Source organism: Cydia strobilella, chromosome 12 (genome assembly GCF_947568885.1).
Source record: "Cydia strobilella chromosome 12, ilCydStro3.1, whole genome shotgun sequence".
Lineage (NCBI taxonomy): Eukaryota > Metazoa > Arthropoda > Insecta > Lepidoptera > Tortricidae > Cydia > Cydia strobilella.
The window spans coordinates 9,469,673-9,491,263 of record NC_086052.1 but is presented as its reverse complement, the minus strand read 5'-3'; the positions used below and the strand labels follow the sequence as shown (position 1 = coordinate 9,491,263).

The 21,591-nt window shown below is 37.2% G+C and overlaps 1 protein-coding gene across 5 annotated transcripts in view; it reads left to right on the top strand.

The window, feature by feature from the left end:
* The window catches only part of LOC134746085 (protein alan shepard), a 262,336-nt gene extending 241,151 nt beyond the window's left edge, over positions 1-21,185 (top strand). For 4 of the 5 annotated variants that reach the window (XM_063680323.1, XM_063680325.1, XM_063680324.1 and 1 more), the window contains exons 9-10: positions 16,385-16,423; positions 16,569-21,185. In XM_063680323.1, the coding sequence (XP_063536393.1) occupies positions 16,385-16,423; positions 16,569-16,700 (171 nt within the window). In that variant the 3' untranslated portion in view covers positions 16,701-21,185. The remainder of the gene's footprint in view (positions 1-16,384; positions 16,424-16,568) is intronic. The other variant, XM_063680326.1, reaches the window with a different exon arrangement.
* The last annotated feature ends 406 nt before the right edge of the window (positions 21,186-21,591 follow it).

Here is a 21,591-nt window from a genome sequence, read left to right as displayed (position 1 = left end):
GTACTGGACTGAAAAGCTCTCTATTATATCACGATTGTATAAAATACTATAATATGTAATTGGTCTCGTTTATAATATAAGATCGACCAATTTTACGCTCTAAGTACTTATTTGTAAAAAAGGTCCCATAGCTTAGGGAGAATTTACTGGACGATATGCATTGTATCATTGTAGGTAAGAGAGAGTCGGTTATATTACAAATATACAGATCTTTATTGGTAAAATAAAATACATTTTACAAGTCATTATTGTAGGGTGAATATTTGGTTTATGAAGGTTCATCAATTACAAATAGGTTTGTTTGACTGGGCGTATACAGTAACAAATTAACATATTCCAAATTTAGTTCATTACATTATTATTGTATATCTAGGAAAATTTTGCAAGTTTATTGCATATTTAAGGGTTAACTAAGAAATATTTATAGCGGAGCCAAAATCATACTTATACGACTAAAAATACCACTACTACTAATAATACTAATGGCGTTATTAGGGTTCCGTACCCAAAGGGTAAAATCGGGACCCTATTACTAAGACTCCGCTGTCCGTCTGTCACCAGGCTGCATCTCATGAACTGTGATAGCTAGACAGTTGAAATTTTCACAGATGATGTATTTCTGTTGTCGCTATAACAACAAATACTAAAAAGTACGGAACCCTCGGTGCGCGAGTCCGACTCGCACTTGGCCGGTTTTTTTCTTAAACGCGTTACTTCCCTGAATTAGCTATGAATTGTTTGTCTTTATCTGTCATTTTGACTTATGCATTTGTAAGAAAGGGATAAAACATAATTTAACGAAATCAGGCCGTTAAGTTGCCCGTACCATTGCCCGTAAAATGATTTTAGTTTTTAATTGGAAATTTATTAGATACTTGCATTTAATTTAAAAAATGCAAGTACTTATTAAATTTATAATTTGTATAAAACAAATTAATAAAGTAACTATATTATGAAATAAAACTATGAAAACGGATTATATCGCGTATATTGAATTTATAATACATCCCGACGTTTCGAACTCTTTACAGCGTTCGTGGTCACCCGTTGACCTATATAATCCGTTTTCATAGTTTTATTTCATGAGTAACTATCGCGGTAACCGAAGACAATATTATGTAACTATATTAGTTAGTTTAGTTGGTACAATAGTAGATTGTGTCACAACTGTCACAAGGGATCAAAATGACATATTTACGGCGAGGGCGTACAATTGAATCCTAAACGAAGCGAAGGCTTCTATAATAGAATCCTGAGCGTAGCGAGGGATTCTAACATAGAATCCTGAGCGTAGTGAGGGATTCAAGTGTTAACGCCCAAGGTGAAAATAATTTTGCTACCATGTGACACATACTGCTTTTCACATCACCTATGAGGAAATTACATACATATATTAGGTTTCAAAACATTATTATTTTAAGCAAAGATCGATACGGACAAAGTGCCAAAAATATGTATACACACCCTAAGTATAGGTACATACTTCTGGCACTTTGTCAGTATCGATATTTTCAGACGTGACTGTACTGACAAATTAAAAGTACCTACAGCTCATAATTATGTACCTAATATCTTTTCAAAGACAGCAGCAAACACCTAAAATGATACACTGAAAATCAAGTACATTATTTTTGTAGATTTTTCTGGTAACAAATTAGCTCTTACCCCTTTGAACCAAATCTTCGGAAGAACACTATGAAGACTGATATCACTTATATTTATTATTATAAAGTTATTGATTTAAACTAAGTATTTACAAACTTATACACAATACAGAACCGCATAATTATGCTTTGTGAAATATTTGTACAAAACTTTAAATATAAACTTTTTAAATTGCATAGACAAGTATGGCTGCGTTTAAGGAGACCTAAAATGTCAAAATAAAAATTAAATTATTAAACTAATGTTTTTTTACGTTTCTTTGTAAATATTACGCTAATTAATTAATTTACTTCATTTAAATATGCTATTAATTAATTTAAAATACGCTAATTACATTTATTGTTTACAATTACAACAATAGTTATTTGTTATACAAGGGTGCAAAGTTGTATTTTATCCGCGAGTGTGGAATTGAAACACGAGTAAGCGAAAGGATTCTATAGTTGAACCACGAGCGAAGCGAGTGGTTCTAAAATAGAATCCTGAGCGTAGCGAGTGTTTTAACACATGAGAAGTAAAATACACTTGCAACCGTGTGTAACACAAAACTTTCCCCTCACTATAGCGAGGAAAGTGCAACATCCACAGGCGTTAGATCATCTTCATCACTGGAATCACTAATTTTTTTAACGATAATACGATATTATAACAGAAAACTGGAAGTTGTGTTGTGTATTTTTACGTGTCGGAGTCGGTGAGAAATTTTTTGTTGACAATGTTGACATTTTTGACGATGCGTTTTGAAATTGCATCGACTCGAATTGCAACTTGTGCGTTCAGAATTACATGCAACATCATTTAAAAAAAGAAATGTTTGTTATCGAATTTAAGGTTTATGACTTAAAATCATTAATAAAGCTAAATTTGGTATTTTTTATTAAATTCTCAAACCATTTATTTAATGATAATTAATATCGAACGAACCATTATTATGAGCTTTTTACGTTTTGTTATCTGTCAAGCTACTTAAACACGCTCCATCCCAAGGTCAAATTACTGTCCCCACTAGTGGATAAAATGCGTTTTTCCTCGCTTGTTTTAAAGGATAAAAGACGGCTTTCCGAGCTAGTGAGGGGAAAAATATTATTTAACTTAGAAAAATAGTATGCACGTAATCGATTATAACATATTATAATATTTTAAACTGGCAATAAAATGTCCTTGAACAGAAAAGTGCCACTTTGATCCCTCCTAGCAGGGAAGAAAAGTTCCCTTTTCGAATACCTTGATGTGAACAATAATTTGTCTAGGAATTTGTCATCTGTTTTCTTTTTGAGTTTTACTGTGCGAAAACATTAAACCCTTGAGCGGCACAAAAGGCGTATTTTTAAAGAATGCATATGTGCAAGCAAATGCAAAACAGAATTTTACGTCAGAATCAAAATGATTAGATCAGCATTGGCTGGGATGCTATGCCCAGAACTTAGCAATTACTCGATTTTGTGACTATTCGGACATAGTCTATCAAAACTGTGTCAAATTTCGTTCTAGAAGACCAAACTGTGTGTATTCTAGTGCAGTAGGGAGCTGGCTATCCAGAACTGCTGAGATGCTGGGTGTAAGACCTGCATTGGCTGGAATGCTAGCTCAGAACTTAGCAATTTCTCGATTTTGAGACAATTTTCGGATAGTCTGTCAAACCTCTGCCAATTTTCGTTCTAGAAGACAGAAATGTGTGTATTCTAGTGCAATAGGGAGATGGCTATCCAGAACTGCTGAGATGCTGGGTGTAAGACCTGCATTGGCTGGGATGCTAGCTCAGAACTAAGCAATTTCTCGATTTTGAGACAATTTTCGGACAGTCTGTCAAAACTCTGCAAATTTTCGTTCTAGAAGACAGAACTGTGTGTATTCTAGTGCACTAGTGAGCTGGCTATTTACAACTGCTGAGATGCCGGGTATCAGATCAGCATTGGCTGGGATGCTAGCCCAGAACTTAGCAATTACTCGATTTTGTGACTATTCGGACATAGTCTATCAAAACTGTGTCAAATTTCGTTCTAGAAGACCAAACTGTGTGTATTCTAGTGCAGTAGGGGGCTGGCTATCCAGAACTGCTGAGATGCTGGGTGTAAGACCTGCATTGGCTGGAATGCTAGCTCAGAACTTAGCAATTTCTCGATTTTGAGACAATTTTCGGATAGTCTATCAAAACTCTGCCAATTTTCGTTTTAGAAGACAGAAATGTGTGTATTCTAGTGCAATAGGGAGATGGCTATCCAGAACTGCTGAGATGCTGGGTGTAAGACCTGCATTGGCTGGGATGCTAGCTCAGAACTAAGCAATTTCTCGATTTTGAGTCAATTTTCGGACAGTCTGTCAAAACTCTGCCAATTTTCGTTCTAGAAGACAGAACTGTGTGTATTCTAGAGCTCTAGTGAGCTGGCTATTTAGAACTGCTGAGATGCCGGGTATCAGATCAGCATTGGCTGGGATGCTATGCTCAGAACTTAGCAATTACTCGATTTCGCGACTGTTTTCGGACATTGTCTATCAAAACTCTGTCAAATTTCCTTCTAGAAGGTACAACTGTGTGTATTCTAGTGCACTTGGGTTCTAGCTATCCAGAACTGCTGAGATGCTGGGTGTAAGACCTGCATTGGCTGGGATGCTAGCTCACGACTAAGCAATTTCTCAATTTTGAGACAATTTTCGGACAGTCTGTCAAAACTCTGTCAATTTTCGTTTTAGAAGACAGAAATGTGTGTATTCTAGTGCAATAGGGAGATGGCTATCCAGAACTGCTGAGATGCTGGGTGTAAGACCTGCATTGGCTGGGATGCTAGCTCAGAACTAAGCAATTTCTCGATTTTGAGTCAATTTTCGGACAGTCTGTCAAAACTCTGCCAATTTTCGTTCTAGAAGACAGAACTGTGTGTATTCTAGAGCTCTAGTGAGCTGGCTATTTAGAACTGCTGAGATGCCGGGTATCAGATCAGCATTGGCTGGGATGCTATGCTCAGAACTTAGCAATTACTCGATTTCGCGACTGTTTTCGGACATTGTCTATCAAAACTCTGTCAAATTTCCTTCTAGAAGGTACAACTGTGTGTATTCTAGTGCACTTGGGTTCTAGCTATCCAGAACTGCTGAGATGCTGGGTGTAAGACCTGCATTGGCTGGGATGCTAGCTCACGACTAAGCAATTTCTCAATTTTGAGACAATTTTCGGACAGTCTGTCAAAACTCTGTCAATTTTCGTTTTAGAAGACAGAAATGTGTGTATTCTAGTGCAATAGGGAGATGGCTATCCAGAACTGCTGAGATGCTGGGTGTAAGACCTGCATTGGCTGGGATGCTAGCTCAGAACTAAGCAATTTCTCGATTTTGAGTCAATTTTCGGACAGTCTGTCAAAACTCTGCCAATTTTCGTTCTAGAAGACAGAACTGTGTGTATTCTAGAGCTCTAGTGAGCTGGCTATTTAGAACTGCTGAGATGCCGGGTATCAGATCAGCATTGGCTGGGATGCTATGCTCAGAACTTAGCAATTACTCGATTTCGCGACTGTTTTCGGACATTGTCTATCAAAACTCTGTCAAATTTCCTTCTAGAAGGTACAACTGTCTGTATTCTAGTGCACTAGGGTTCTAGCTATCCAGAACTGCTGAGATGCTGGTTGTAAGACCTGCATTGGCTGGGATGCTAGCTCAGAACTTAGCAATTTCTTGATTTTGCGACTATTTTCGGACATAGTCTATCAAAACTCTGTCAAATTTACGTCTAGAAGACAGAACTGTGTGTATTCTAGTGCACTAGTGAGCTGGCTATTTAGAACTGCTGTGATGCCGGGTATCAGATCAGCATTGCCTGGGATGCTATGCCCAGAACTTAGCAATTACTCGATTTCGCGACTGTTTTCGGACATTGTTTATCAAAACTCTGTCAAATTAACGTCTAGAAGATATAAATGTCTGTATTCTAGTGCACTAGGGTTCTAGCTATCCAGAACTGCTGAGATGCTGGGTGTAAGACCTGCATTGGCTGGGATGCTAGCTCAGAACTTAGCAATTTCTCGATTTTGAGATAATTTTTGGACAGTCTGTCAAAACTCTGCCAATTTTCGTTCTAGAAGACAGAACTGTGTGTATTCTAGTGCACTAGTGAGCTGGCTATTTAGAACTGCTGAGATGCCGGGTATCAGATCAGCATTGGCTGGGATGCTATGCTCAGAACTTAGCAATTACTCGATTTCGCGACTGTTTTCGTACATTGTCTATCAAAACTCTGTCAAATTTCCTTCTAGAAGATAGAACTGTCTGTATTCTAATGCACTAGGGTTCTGGCTATCCAGAACTGCTGAGATGCTGGTTGTAAGACCTGCATTGGCTGGGATGCTAATCTAAGAACATAGCATTTACTCGATTTGAGACTATTCTCGGACATAGTCAATCAAAACTCCGTCAAATTTTTTTTAGAAGACAGAACTCTGTGGATTCTAGTGCACTAGTGAGCTGGCTATTTAGAACTGCTGAGATGCCGGGTATCAGATCAGCATTGGCTGGGATGATATGCCCAGAACTTAGCAATTACTCGATTAGCGACTGTTTTCGGACATTGTCTATCAAAACTCTGTCAAATTTCCTTCTAGAAGATAGAACTGTCTGTATTCTAGTGCACTAGGGTTCTAGTTATCCAGAACTGCTGAGATGCTGGGTGTAATACCTGCAGTGGCTGGGATGCTAGCTCAGAACTTAGCAATTTCTCGATTTTGAGACTGTTTTCGGACATTGTCTATCAAAACTCTGTCACATTTCCTTCTAGAAGATAGAACTGTGTGTATTCTAGTGCACTAGGGTTCTAGCTATCCAAACCTGCTGAAATGCTGGTTGTAAGACCTGCATTGGCTGGGATGCTAATCTATGAACATAGCATTTACTCGATTTTGAGACTATTTTCGGACATAGTCTATCAAAACTCCATCAAATTTTGTTCTAGAAGATAGAACTGTGTGTATTCTAGTGCAATAGTGAGGTGGCTATTCAGAACTGCTGAGATGCCTGGTATCAGACCTGCATTGGCTGGGATGCTAGCTCAGAACTTAGCAATTTCTCGATTTTGAGACTATTTTCGGACAGCCTATCATAACTCAGTCAAATTTTGTGATAGAAGATAGAACTGTGTGTATTCTAGTGCAATAGGGAGCTGGCTATCCAAAACTGCTGAGATGCTGTGTATAAGACCTGCATTGGCTGGGATGCTAGCTCAGAACTTAGCAATTACTCGATTTAGCGACTATTTTCGGATATAGTTTATCAAAACTCTGTAAAATTTCCTTCTAGAAGATAGAACTGTGTGAATTCTAGTGCAGTAGGGAGCTGGCTATCCAGAACTGCTGAGATGCTGGGTGTAATACCTGCAGTGGCTGGGATGCTAGCTCAGAACTTAGCAATTTCTCGATTTTGAGACTGTTTTCGGACATTGTCTATCAAAACTCTGTCACATTTCCTTCTAGAAGATAGAACTGTCTGTATTCTAGTGCACTAGGGTTCTAGCTATCCAGAACTGCTGAGATGCTGGTTGTAAGACCTGCATTGGCTGGGATGCTAGCTCAGAACTTAGCAATTTCTTGATTTTGCGACTATTTTCGGACATAGACTATCAAAACTCTGTCAAATTTCCGTCTAGAAGATAGAACTGTGTGTATTCTAGTGAACTAGTGAGCTGGCTATTTAGAACTGCTGAGATGCCGGGTATCAGATCAGCATTGGCTGGGATGCTATGCCCAGAACTTAGCAATTACTCGATTTCGCGACTATTTTCGGATATAGTTTATCAAAACTCTGTAAAATTTCCTTCTAGAAGATAGAACTGTGTGTATTCTAGTGCACTAGGGTTCTAGCTATCCAGAACTGCTGAGATGCTGGGTGTAAGACCTGCTTTGGCTGGGATGCTAGCTCACAACTAAGCAATTTCTCGATTTTGAGACTATTTTCGGACAGACTATCAAAATTCGGTCAAATTTCGTCATGGAAGATAGAACTGTGTGTATTCTAGTGCACTAGGCAGCTGGCTATCCAGAACTGCTGAGATGCTGTGTATAAGACCTGCATTGGCTGGGATGCTAGCTCAGAACTTAGCAATTACTCGATTTCGCGACTGTTTTCGGACATTGTCTATCAAAACTCTGTCAAATTTCTGTCTAGAAGATAGAACTGTCTGTATTCTAGTGCACTAGGGTTCTAGCTATCCAGAACTGCTGAGATGCTGGGTGTAAGACCTGCATTGGCTGGGATGCTAGCTCAGAACTTAGCAATTTCTCGATTTTGAGATAATTTTTGGACAGTCTGTCAAAACTCTGCCAATTTTCGTTCTAGAAGACAGAACTGTGTGTATTCTAGTGCACTAGTGAGCTGGCTATTTAGAACTGCTGAGATGCCGGGTATCAGATCAGCATTGGCTGGGATGCTATGCCCAGAACTTAGCAAGTACTCGATTTCGCGACTGTTTTCGGACATTGTCTATCAAAACTCTGTCAAATTTCCTTCTAGAAGATAGAACTGTGTGTATTCTAGTGCAATAGGGTTCTAGCTATCCAAAACTGCTGAAATGCTGGTTGTAAGACCTGCATTGGCTGGGATGCTAATCTATGAACATAGCATTTACTCGATTTTGGGACTATTCTCAGACATAGTCTATCAAAACTTCGTCAAATTTTGTTCTAGAAGATAGAACTGTGTGTATTCTAGTGCATTAGTGAGGTGGCTATCCAGAACTGCTGAGATGCTGGTTGTAAGACCTGCATTGGCTGGGATGCTAGCTCACAACTAAGCAATTTCTCGATTTTGAGACAATTTTCGGACAGTCTGTCAAAACTCTGCCAATTTTCGTTCTAGAAGACAGAACTGTGTGTATTCTAGTGCACTAGTGAGCTGGCTATTTATAACTGCTGAGATGCCGGGTATCAGATCAGCATTGGCTGGGATGCTAGCTCAGAACTTAGCAATTACTCGATTTTGAGACAATTTTCGGATATAGTTTATCAAAACTCTGTAAAATTTCCTTCTAGAAGATAGAACTGTCTGTATTCTAGTGCACTAGGGTTCTAGCTATCCAGAACTGCTGAGATGCTGTGTATAAGACCTGCATAGGCTGGGATGCTAGCTCAGAACTTAGCAATTACTCGATTTAGCGACTATTTTCGGATATAGTTTATCAAAACTCTGTAAAATTTCCTTCTAGAAGATAGAACTGTGTGTATTCTAGTGCAATAGGGAGCTGGCTATCCAGAACTGCTGAGATGCTGGGTGTAAGACCTGCATTGGCTGGGATGCTAGCTCAGAACTTAGCAATTTCTCGATTTTGAGATAATTTTCGGACAGTCTGTCAAAACTCTGCCAATTTTCGTTCTAGAAGACAGAACTGTGTGTATTCTAGTGCAATAGGGAGATGGCTATCCAGAACTGCTGAGATGCTGGGTGTAAGACCTGCATTGGCTGGGATGCTAGCTCACAACTAAAAAATTTCTCGATTTTGAGACAATTTTCGGACAGTCTGTCAAAACTCTGCCAATTTTCGTTCTAGAAGACAGAACTGTGTGTATTCTAGTGCACTAGTGAGCTGGCTATTTAGAACTGCTGAGATGCCGGGTATCAGATCAGCATTGGCTGGGATGCTAGCTCAGAACTTAGCAATTACTCGAATTTGAGACAATTTTCGGATATAGTTTATCAAAACTCTGTAAAATTTCCTTCTAGAAGATAGAACTGTCTGTATTCTAGTGCACTAGGGTTCTAGCTATCCAGAACTGCTGAGATGCTGGTTGTAAGACCTGCATTGGCTGGGATGCTGACTCAGAACTTAGCAATTTCTTGATTTTGCGACTATTTTCGAACATAGTCTACCAAAACTCTGTCAAATTTACGTCTAGAAGATAGAACTGTGTGTATTCTAGTGCACTAGTGAGCTGGCTATTTAGAACTGCTGAGATGCCGGGTATCAGATCAGCATTGGCTGGGATGCTATGCCCAGAACTTAGCAAGTACTCGATTTCGCGACTGTTTTCGGACATTGTCTATCAAAACTCTGTCAAATTTCCTTCTAGAAGATAGAACTGTGTGTTTTCTAGTGCACTAGGGAGCTGGCTATCCAGAACTGCTGAGATGCTGTGTATAAGACCTGCATTGGCTGGAATGCTAGCTCAGAACTTAGCAATTACTCGATTTAGCGACTATTTTCGGATATAGTTTATCAAAACTCTGTAAAATTTCCTTCTAGAAGATAGAACTGTGTGTATTCTAGTGCAATAGGGAGCTGGCTATCCAGAACTGCTGAGATGCTGGGAGTAAGACCTGCAGTGGCTGGGATGCTAGCTCAGAACTTAGCAATTTCTCGATTTTGAGTCAATTTTCTGACAGTCTGTCAAAACTCTGCCAATTTTCGTTCTAGAAGACAGAACTGTGTGTATTCTAGTACAATAGGGAGATAGCTATCCAGAACTGCTGAGATGCTGGGTGTAAGACCTGCATTGGCTGGGATGCTAGCTCACAACTAAGCAATTTCTCGATTTTGAGACAATTTTCGGACAGTCTGTGAAAACTCTGCCAATTTTCGTTCTAGAAGACAGAACTGTGTGTATTCTAGTGCACTAGTGAGCTGGCTATTTAGAACTGCTGAGATGCCGGGTATCAGATCAGCATTGGCTGGGATGCTAGCTCAGAACTTAGCAATTACTCGATTTTGAGACAATTTTCGGATATAGTTTATCAAAACTCTGTAAAATTTCCTTCTAGAAGATAGAACTGTCTGTATTCTAGTGCACTAGGGTTCTAGCTATCCAGAACTGCTGAGATGCTGGTTGTAAGACCTGCATTGGCTGGGATTCTAGCTCAGAACTTAGCAATTTCTTGATTTTGCGACTATTTTCGGACATAGTCTATCAAAACTCTGTCAAATTTACGTCTAGAAGATATAACTGTGTGTATTCTAGTGCACTAGTGAGCTGGCTATTTAGAACTGCTGAGATGCCGGGTATCAGATCAGCATTGGCTGGGATGCTATGCCCAGAACTTAGCAAGTACTCGATTTCGCGACTGTTTTCGGACATTGTCTATCAAAACTCTGTCAAATTTCCTTCTAGAAGATAGAACTGTGTGTATTCTAGTGCACTAGGGTTCTAGCTATCCAAAACTGCTGAAATGCTGGTTGTAAGACCTGCATTGGCTGGGATGCTAATCTATGAACATAGCATTTACTCGATTTTGAGACTATTCTCAGACATAGTCTATCAAAACTCCGTCAAATTTTGTTCTAGAAGAAAGAACTGTGTGTATTCTAGTGCACTAGTGAGCTGGCTATCCAGAACTGCTGAGATGCCTGGTATCAGATCTGCATTGGCTGAGATGCTATGCCCAGAACTTAGCAATTACTCGATTTCGCGACTATTTTCGGATATAGTTTATCAAAACTCTGTAAAATTTCCTTCTAGAAGATAGAACTGTGTGTATTCTAGTGCAATAGGGAGCTGGCTATCCAGAACTGCTGAGATGCTGGGTGTAAGACTTGCATTGGCTGGGATGCTAGCTCAGAATTTAGCAATTACTCGATTTTGCGTCTATTTTCGGACATAGTCTATCAAAACTCTGTCAAATTTCCTTCTAGAAGATAGAACTGTGTGTATTCTAGTGCACTAGGCATCTGGCTATCCGGAACTGCTGAGATGCTAGCTGTCAAATTTGGGATTTTAGCTCAAACTTAGCTTTAATCAGAATATACCTACAATTGCTTTTGATGTTCGTGTCCCATACATATATGGAAAAAAAATTTTTTACAGTTTTGACTAGAACTCATTATATATCGTCTAGAAATGTTAGTATCTTACGTTTAAATGCTATTTTGAGGCTGTGGAGTGGATAACGGCTGGGATGCTGGAGTGTCAAAATGTGAAGTTAGCATCTCATTTTCAAATTTCATTTTTTTCGCGAAAATGAGCAGAACTATGAAAAAAAACCACCTAGAACTGTAGAACTATTAGGGATGCTACTAGAACTCTTAAAAAAGATTGAGATGCTAGCACTTGATATGCTAGGTTCACAGACACCAGGAAATGTAGAACTCATACAAAAGTCAACAGGTAGTGCAAAGAGCTAAATATGGAGACTATTAAACACAAACACACATACTACAATTACTACTTATACATATAAGTATTAAAACAAAACCTAACACACATATAAATATACAATACAATATATATATATATATATATATATATATATATATATATATATATATATTTATACAAGCATATATACAATATATAAAATGGCAACTTAAGGCAGAGATAGAAAGTATAGTTTTAGCTGATTTTTTAATATGGGGAGAGATTTAGCTAATCTTAATTCTACTGGTAAAGCATTCCACAGCCGAACAGCCCGGAAGGTAAAAGAGCTATTATAAAATTTAGAAGTAGATGAGGGAGGAGCAAGAATATGAGTCTGAGAACATCTGATAGAAGAGAGATACTTGAAACGCTCTTTGAGATAAGGTGGTGTAGCGGGGTTAAAGAGAATGCCATAGAGAAGGGCGAGAACATGAGAGTCACGGCGAAGACGAATAGGAAGCCACTTGAGCTGAGAAGGAAAGACTTTTAGCGATAACTCAAAAACGGCTTAACTGATCACGATTGTTTTAACTATTTTCGAATGTGTTTATTAATCACTATTTTTGTGATTTTTTTCATAATTTTTGGATGCATGGTTCAAAAGTTAGAAGGAAAACCCCTTTTTTTCCTTTCTAAATAATTATTTCCGAAATGATTTACTTTATCAAAAAATGTTGTTTAAAGACCCCTATTTATTTTGAAAGACCTATCTAACGACACCCCACACTATAGGGTTGAAATAATAAAAAAAATGTCACACACATTTTGTTTCTTTCAAAGCGATTATTTCCGAAAATATTCACTTTATCAATAAATGTTTTTCTAAAATCCCTATTTATTTTAAAAGACCTATCCAACGACATGCCACATTATAGGGTTGAAACGAACAAAAAATCCTTACATACATTTTGTTTCTTTCGAGGCGATTATTTCCGAAAATATTCACTTGAACAACAATTGATTTATGAAAACCCCTATTCATTTTAAAAGACCTATCGAACAATATCCGTCACTATAGGTTTGAAATTAAAAAAAAATCCTCACATACATTTTATTTCTTTGGAAGGGATTATTTCCGAAAAGATTCACTTTGTCAAAAAATGTTGTTTAAAGACCCCTATTTATTTTGAAAGACCTATCTAACGACACCGTACACTATAGGGTTAAAATAATAAAAAAATTGTCACACACATTTTGTTTCTTTCAAAGCGATTATTTCCGAAAATATTCACTTTTTCAAAAAATGTTTTTCTAAAATCCCTATTTATTTTAAAAGACCTATCCAACGACATGCCACATTATAGGGTTGAAACGAAACAAAAATTCCTTACATACATTTTGTTTCTTTCGAGGAGATTATTTCCGAAAATATTCACTTTAACAACAATTGATTTATGAAAACCCCTATTCATTTTAAAAGACCTATCGAACAATATCCGTCACTATAGGTTTGAAATTAAAAAAAATCCTCACATACATTTTATTTCTTTGGAAGGGATTATTTCCGAAAAGATTCACTGTCAAAAAATGTTGTTTAAAGACCCCTATTTATTTTGAAAGACCTATCTAACGACACCCCACACTATAGGGTTGAAACAATAAAAAAAATTTCACACACATTTTGTTTCTTTCAAAGCGATTATTTTCGAAAATATTCACTTTATCAAAAAATGTTTTTCTAAAATCCCTGTTTATTTTAAAAGACCTATCCAACGACATCCCACACTATAGGGTTGAATCTAACCAAAAAATCTTTACATACATTTTGTTTCCTTCGAGGCGATTATTTCCCAAAAATATTCACTTTATCAACAATTAATTTCAGAAAACCCGTATTCATTTTAACCTATCCAACGACATCCCACACCATAGGGATAAAGTGAATATTTTAGGAGACAATCGCTTCGAAAGAAACAAAATGTGTAACAATTTTTTTTATCGTTTCAACCTTATAGTGCTGGATATTGTTGGATAGGTCTTTTAAAATGAATAGGGGTTTTCAAAAATTAATTGTTGATAAAGTGAATATTTTCGGAAATAATCGCCTCGAAAGAAACAAAATGTATGTAAGGATTTTTTGTTTCGTTTCAACCCTATAATGTAGGATGTCGTTGGATAGGTATTTTAAAATAAATAGGGATTTTAGAAAAACATTTTTTTATAAAGTGAATATTTTCGGAAATAATCGCTTTGAAAGAAACAAAATGTGTGTGACAATTTTTTTAATGTTTCAACCCTATAGTGTGGGGTGTCGTTAGATAGGTCTTTCAAAATAAATAGGGGTCTTTAAACAACATTTTTTGAAAAAAAATCATTTCGGAAATAATTATTTAGAAAGGAAAGAAAAGGGTTTTTCCTTCTAACTTTTGAACCATGCATCCAAAAATTATGAAAAAAATCACAAAAATAGTGATTAATAAACACATTCGAAAATAGTTAAAACAATCCTGATCAGTTGAGCCGTTTTTGAGTTATCGCTAAAAGTCTTTACTTCTTATTTTCTTTTAAAGCCTGGCAACCCTTATTTGTGACCGGATTTTTGCAGGCAACCCTATACCATTGTATTCGCAATAAAATTACCATTATTTTGATATATAATTCAAGCGTCAGACAGATGGGTGCAATTATCGATTTTAACTCACCCGTTTAAACACGGCAACCTCATAATAGTGACCGGAAAAACATAGGCAACCTAATTTATTCATGTTGTACAAGTTGTATACTTTCCATTGGAACTTATTTCGTTCGTCAGACAACGGTGAAATTTGAAGAAAAAAAATATTTTCAAAAATTTATTAAAAATAGCCTTGACCATATTTCTTTAGGCAACCCTATTTATTTATGTTCAGGGACATATTTTCTTTCATAAAATGTAAGTTTCATCCGTCAGACGTATGGGTGAAGGTCGACCATATATGACGTATCTTAGACTATAATGCTCGATCCAGCATCGAGTATGAAGACGTTAAAATGAAGGAGGACCTGCGATCGAGTCAACATTTATCTATTTAGAAATGGAACTCTAAGTACAATCAATTATATCTTTGAATTTAGAACAGACAGTAGAACCCGCTTAATACGATCACGTTTAATACGATTTCCCGCATCATACGCCATTTTACGCCGGTTCCTGCAACTTTATTCATACATTTTTTCACGGTTAATACGACTCGCGTCCCGCATAATACGCCATCTAAAATTATATTATTATTATATATTACCCACCTTCAATGTATAAAAAAACTATGTAACTTATGTATTAAAAAAATGGGATTAACCATGTCGTACTAATATTACGCAAGAAGACGCGATTCTGGCGACACTTCGGCCTGTCCAGATAAGTTCGGCTAATTGGTTCGTACCTACCTACACTTACATTTCATCCGCTCATTATCACCGCTGCGGTGTTTTGATTTGTTTTAAACTGGTTTTAAGTTTCAATCGTTGTGAGTGTTCAAATTTCAAATTCTTAGCTTCATTCGTGTTAGCGTTAGTTCAGTGATGTCAAAAATTAAAAGAAAAGCATTATATATCACTGCAAGAAAAAAGTAACGATATTAAAAGCTAACTAAAATAAATAATTACTTTAAATAAAACAGTGGTCATTTTTATTGTTTTGTGTGAATAAATGACTTTATATTTTGAGAAAAAAAAATTACATATACCATTGTTGTTGAACCTCGTAAGGCCCAATGTGCATTACAATGTACACTCTGTTTCAATCTAATTTGAACCTAACTGAATTAAGTAGCATTTCTTTTGTTTCATTGTTTTCTAAAACAAACTAAAGTCACCCTAATCTTTTATACGACAAGGTTCAAATTAAAAATAGGGAAACTTTGTATGGTGGGCCTTACGAGGTTAATACCAACATAAACATAATTTATTTATCTCACAAAAATACTACAACTATGTAGGTAAAATTATGTTAAGTACCATTATGTTGATTTGTAATCTTTGTTGTGTCGTCTATTCTAAATAAACAAATTAGGTACATGAAATAGGTAGGTAATACTAGTTTTTTTTCTTCACGTTTAATACGATTTCTCGTAAGACTTAGGTTCCCTCAGGAAGTCTATGCATGTACTGGGAATCAGACTGTACAACATACTGGACGATGAAATAAAGCAAGCTTCTAGAGATGCAATATTTGTCCGCAAACTGAAAGCCGTACTATTAGAAATGGCTTGCTATACCATTGACGAGTTCTTCGATGGCCACGGGTCATTGGCTCAATAGCGTACCTACTAAATTATATAGGAATATAATAAATGTTTTGTTATTAATTGTAATAATTATGTTTTGTAATGTTATTAATTGTATTATTGTAATGCTTAATTGTAGAAATGACTTGTAAATGTAAATATTTACCAATAAATATTATAAATATCATATCATATTATATCATATCAGAATTGTCTTAAGCGGGTTCTACTGTATATGTACATATTTATCATAATATATATTAACTACACAGCAACTTTGAAATTTAAGACAAAAAAATACACAGCCACACCACGATTCAACGGCCGGTTTTATATATCAAAAACGAAATAATATAGGAATGGAGAATTCAGTCGAAGTGAAAGCGAGACTGATGCCAATTCTCTGTTTTCCAGGTAAACTGGGACAGCTTAAGGCCGGATAATGAATTATACGTGAGTGTCGATATGAACTTGCTATCAGAGCCGTATCCTATGCTTTGCCCCGCTGTGCCCACTCGCGCCCCCGCTACCCTCGCACTCGCTGTGTCTGGCAGATGAACTTACGTGTAGTGTGTAACATATGCCGGTTGTGTTTCAGTACTTCGCGTCGCACCCGTACCAGTACTTCGCGGGCCCGACGCCGCCCATCATCCAGATGCCGATGGAGAGCGAGCACGCGTCGACGGCGGCGTCCCCGGACGAAACCTACCAGCCGTACCAGCCCAAGTAGACCCGACATGCTGACAATCCGTGCTGTACACGAGCCAAAAATCAAAGCAACTGTGACTTTTTACAATGTTAATTTGTTTTAGTTATAATTTGCGGCCGTTATAGACTTCATCGAAAGCTCCGTTCGCGCGACTCCCGTCGCCGGCGCTTTTTTTCTAGTTGTTAAGCCTGTCTTGTACTTGGGAGTTGGTCTCTCGTATTTATTTGGTGGCGGCGCCCGGCCCGGCATCCTCTCGGCTTCGTGCTATCGTTCGATTCGCTGTGATGTTTTGATGAGGTCTTTTGACGGCTCAACGAGAGGATTTGATGTATAGATATAGCTGCAATTTTTAAATGTGTTTTTACATTATAATTTTATTATTGTTTTATGAAATTTCAAATTTAAGATTTTAGGCGGAGGTTTTGAACATGTTGACAAGATTATTTAAGATAGTTAGGTATTTATTTTAGCATAGTATAATTTCATGGTGAACTTTTAAATTTAGACATGTCCTCTGGGCGGGCATTATTCACAATCCTAATTTTTTACGCAGTGTCATATTTGAATTTGTAAGATAGCCGGACTGTTTGTAAATCGGTTGTAAATCAAAATCACAAGAAACCGTGCAATCCCTATCTCGTGACTGCGATATTTGTTTGCGATAAGCGGATAGTTTGTGTAACCATTAACATCGGAGCAGTAGGAAAGCAATATCTGCGAGAGGTTGGATAGGAGGATGAAAAGGTCATATCAAGTGGAATCAAAAATGTTAGATACGTCTACGGACGATGTATTGTAAAGAGTACCATTGTTAAAGAAAGTTATGTGTGTATTGGCTAAGAAGGGTGGAAACACCGAATAGGTTTTGTACGATAATAATGCCGAAGATTTAGAATCTTCCAAGCTAAGTATTTTTAAAATACAGTGAAAAAAACGTTTATGATGTCAAGTCGTAGTTGGAGAGCGGAACGGTGGATAGAGATGAAATTGTGATAGAGCAAACACTTGCGGGGGCTCTTAGTCTCTGCTAGTTTTATTTCGTTCTGTGTTAATTCCTTCAAAGATTCTTTATAAAGTTCCATTAATATTATTTATCTTAATCAATTGGTAGGATTTGCTCTATCAACATTTTAGACAGTTATTAATGTGTTTGGCATGGTGCTTTAATATTTTATTTCAAAAGTGGCACTATTCCTGCCTATAATACAGTATTATGTACCTTAAAACATTCATATACCGGTGCAGTCTTCCAAGGATCGCAATACTTACCTAACTTTAAAGATTAATGTTTGTGTTATACGAGAATGTAATAAGTAGACGCTAATGAAACTATGTGCCTCTCGATCTCGGCAAACCCTTGACAAGGATGACCATCCCATTCTTACCTACCCGGTTCTAATTCATCACAACGTTCACTACGCCACAACTAGGTGTGTACTTTTTGCCTTTTATCATAAGCAATTTAAGAATGCTTTGTTTTTCATTTTTAATTTCTCGCCGTAGACAATAGTAAGTATAAAGGATAACTATATTAATTCAAAATACGTACTTTTCAAATACGACGTCGTTGCCAAACCCAGAACAGACTGAATTAATTTATATGTACTGTACTCGCGCGTACTGATGCGCTGGCCGGCGGAGCCTGGAGCTCGCTTGCACTTGCTGCGAACTAGCAATAAGCAGTTGTATGTAGTCTATATATACATTTTACGCGTCTATACACATTTTTGTACGTCGTCGGAAACTCATGTTCGAAAACGTGTTAGAGTGATCCTTTTTTGAGAATCATGTACTAAGTCAACTGTAGTTGTTATTTTGTAGGCGGTCGGCACATTCCAGTAGAGAACACCAAGCAAAATTCCACGATTGATTTCCACATTATAAAATGTATCGGATTTGAAATCCAAAGTATAAACATCGTTTTGGTGTAAACGAACACTTTTTGTACCATCAAGTAGGTTTTGGGTACACTTTATGACTTTATATGAAATTTGATATTTTTATATTGAATATATATATAAATTATACATGGATATGTATATACATTGTTGATGGGTACGAGTAAAAGCCTACTATATCGCAACTGTTTAATTCTATTTTGGCACGTCAAGAGTTTCATCAGAACCAACGTATACAAATCATTAAAGTCGAGTAAGAAGTAGGAAAATATTTATACAACTCAGGGACTGAAGACTAGTTAAATGTTTGATATATTAACTGTATTTTAACAGACGATTAAACGTGACCTCTTTATTCAAAACCTGTAAATCTCAGACTTTTGATAAACAATACAGGAACAGAGAAACTAGCTGGCAGCAGGTTTTGAATGAATTACGTAGATTTTGAACGAATAAGTAGATCTGTATCTGTTTCGTTTCCTGGTTTCCTGTAAACGGCGGAACTTGTAATGTTCCGCGAAGCGACGGTCGGAGCGCGCTGTGCGGCCGCTGTCACAGCTGACTGCCTCACTCACTACTACCCTCATATCGGTTCGTACCTACAACTCAACTCACATCACAAAGGCTAACGGAAAGTGAGATTTTTATTAGTGTTACATTCAAACCATAATACTCCGTAGATCAGTGTTATGTGCGTATAATTTCTGATCGAGCCAAATTAATGGAACTGACTAAGAAACCGCCTTTACTTCTTGTGAAATTTGAATAACCATGAAGTGCAATGTAGTACCGTGCGAGTCATGGTACTTAGTTAAGTAGATGTTGCGTGTATTGGGTTGTTTAGTGTTGACGTACACTGTGGCTTCCTGTAATTGCAGTCTTCCGATAGGTATTTCCGCTAAACTTTGCATTTAAAATTGATGTCAACGTATATGATATAACCCGACTCGATTCGCCTAATTTTCGTTTTGTTATCATTTTCGTGCACCGTGATTGTTTTGAAGTAGGTGTGTAATGTGCGTAAGGTGGGGTTTACCTGTGCTAGATATAGGGTTTACTTTCATTCCACGATGTCTCCCCGATGGTAAAGTATAAACTATTAGAATAGATCCACTCCCTTTACTTTTATATGACATAGCGGCAAGAACCTTTGTGAACTACCCGTCGTCGATATATAGAATATTTTAGCATGAAATTATTTTTCTAATGCTTTCCTTCCATTAAAGCAATAACTTAATTTGATGGTAGTGCCTTCAGCTTCCTTTAAAAGTAATGATGTTCAGAGGCATACTGCAGTGGCGTCACTGTGCTTTACACAATATTTTTACAGGTAATAGAGAACTTACCGTAATCATAAACGTAGACTTAATGTAAAGAAGACGTTTAAAAGTTTTGTATTAAAGGCTAATAGAAGATAATGTGGCTGTCTAATCGTTGCATTTCCACACATGGAGTAAAATCGAACTCGAGGATGAAATCATAGATGTTCCTAGTTAACTCACTTCAACATTCTGACATGTGTGATATGATTAGTACCTACTTTACTTAAGGTGTATTGCAGATCATTTGTTATGTATAGGCAGAGGAACTATCAGAGCAATGAGCACAAACGATGTTAGGTATTGGGGAACCAATTAATAAAACCAAAACTTGATGAAATACCATGTCGGTGAATAGATAAAACTCTTAGCTCGTGTAAGTAAATGTTCTTAAACGTAAGTGTTAATGTAAGAGAGCGCGACTAGTGGGGGGTAGAGGGGGCGACAGAGGGCTAGTTGTAGGTCTAGGCTTAACTATAGATAGATAGAATAGCAAAAAATGTTTCGACGCTAAGATAGATAGAATAGAGCCCTAGCTTAATATATGTTCGGGCGTGTGCGGCGCGGCGCCCCTCTAGCGTAGTTTCCTTTGTTAGTTTATTAAATAATTTAATTTGAATGGACTGAAGCGGCGCCCGCCGCGCGCGCCGTAGCGTAAGTCTCGGAGAATTAGCAAACACGTCGAATAAGTTTCCGTTCAACAACGTTTGCTTTCACCTCTTTTGTTATGTAGTTGACTAAGTGTAAAGAAAGAAAAGTTAATCAAAAAAATCTGTCTGAAGTGTCGATACGATTGTATTTGTCCAATGTGTATTATTATAGTGTGGTGTTCTACCCGGCAGACTAGTCTAGACAGTAGCATAGTTTAGTTAAAAATTTAGTTAGGTAGTCTAGAATTACGAAAAGCGAAAATAAAACTTCATAAAATGTAAAAAAAAAGAAATGAAATTGTTGGTAAGAAAGAATATTTTTAAGGAACATGTTGCTTCGTTGTGTTATGACGTGAGGTTTGGCATAACTATGATAATAGTAAGCATTTCTCTCAGAGAAAAGACAGAGGAAAGTTATGTATCTATTTTGTTAAAGTGTTTGCAAGTTTCTATATTGTGCTATGAGCATTTTATGTGACCCGCATTATTTATAGTTATGCTGAATGGAAACTAAAATAATATATAAATAAAACAAAATGGTACTAAGAAGCATGTTTTATTGTGACGAGTCATGTTCCTTTGCATTGAACATATTTTGTAAGAGCAAGTGATTGAATAAAACAAGCGAAAACAAATTTAGTTCATCATTTTTTTTATTTTATGACGCTCTGACACGCCCCACCCTACTAACAGTCGAGTAGTCAGAAGTACATTTATACTATTTATACTTTATTGACCCCGACCACTCTGGATATTACAACACGATGTCCGTTTTGCCCTCATCGCTCCTTCAAGGGACAGAAGGGATTGAATATCCATTTGAGACGAATTCATGGCACCTGCAGCATTTCGGGTACCAATCCCACCCAAACCATAACCTCGGACGTAGTACCACAGTCTCCACATACAAGAAACCGACTAGATGATCTACCAATACTCAAATCGAATGTGCCAGTACTTAGACACATCCCTAAGGGAGCCAGGTGCCTCGCTGCTGACAAGCTATGCTCAATTATCGATATTTGCTTACATACTAATAGCGTTG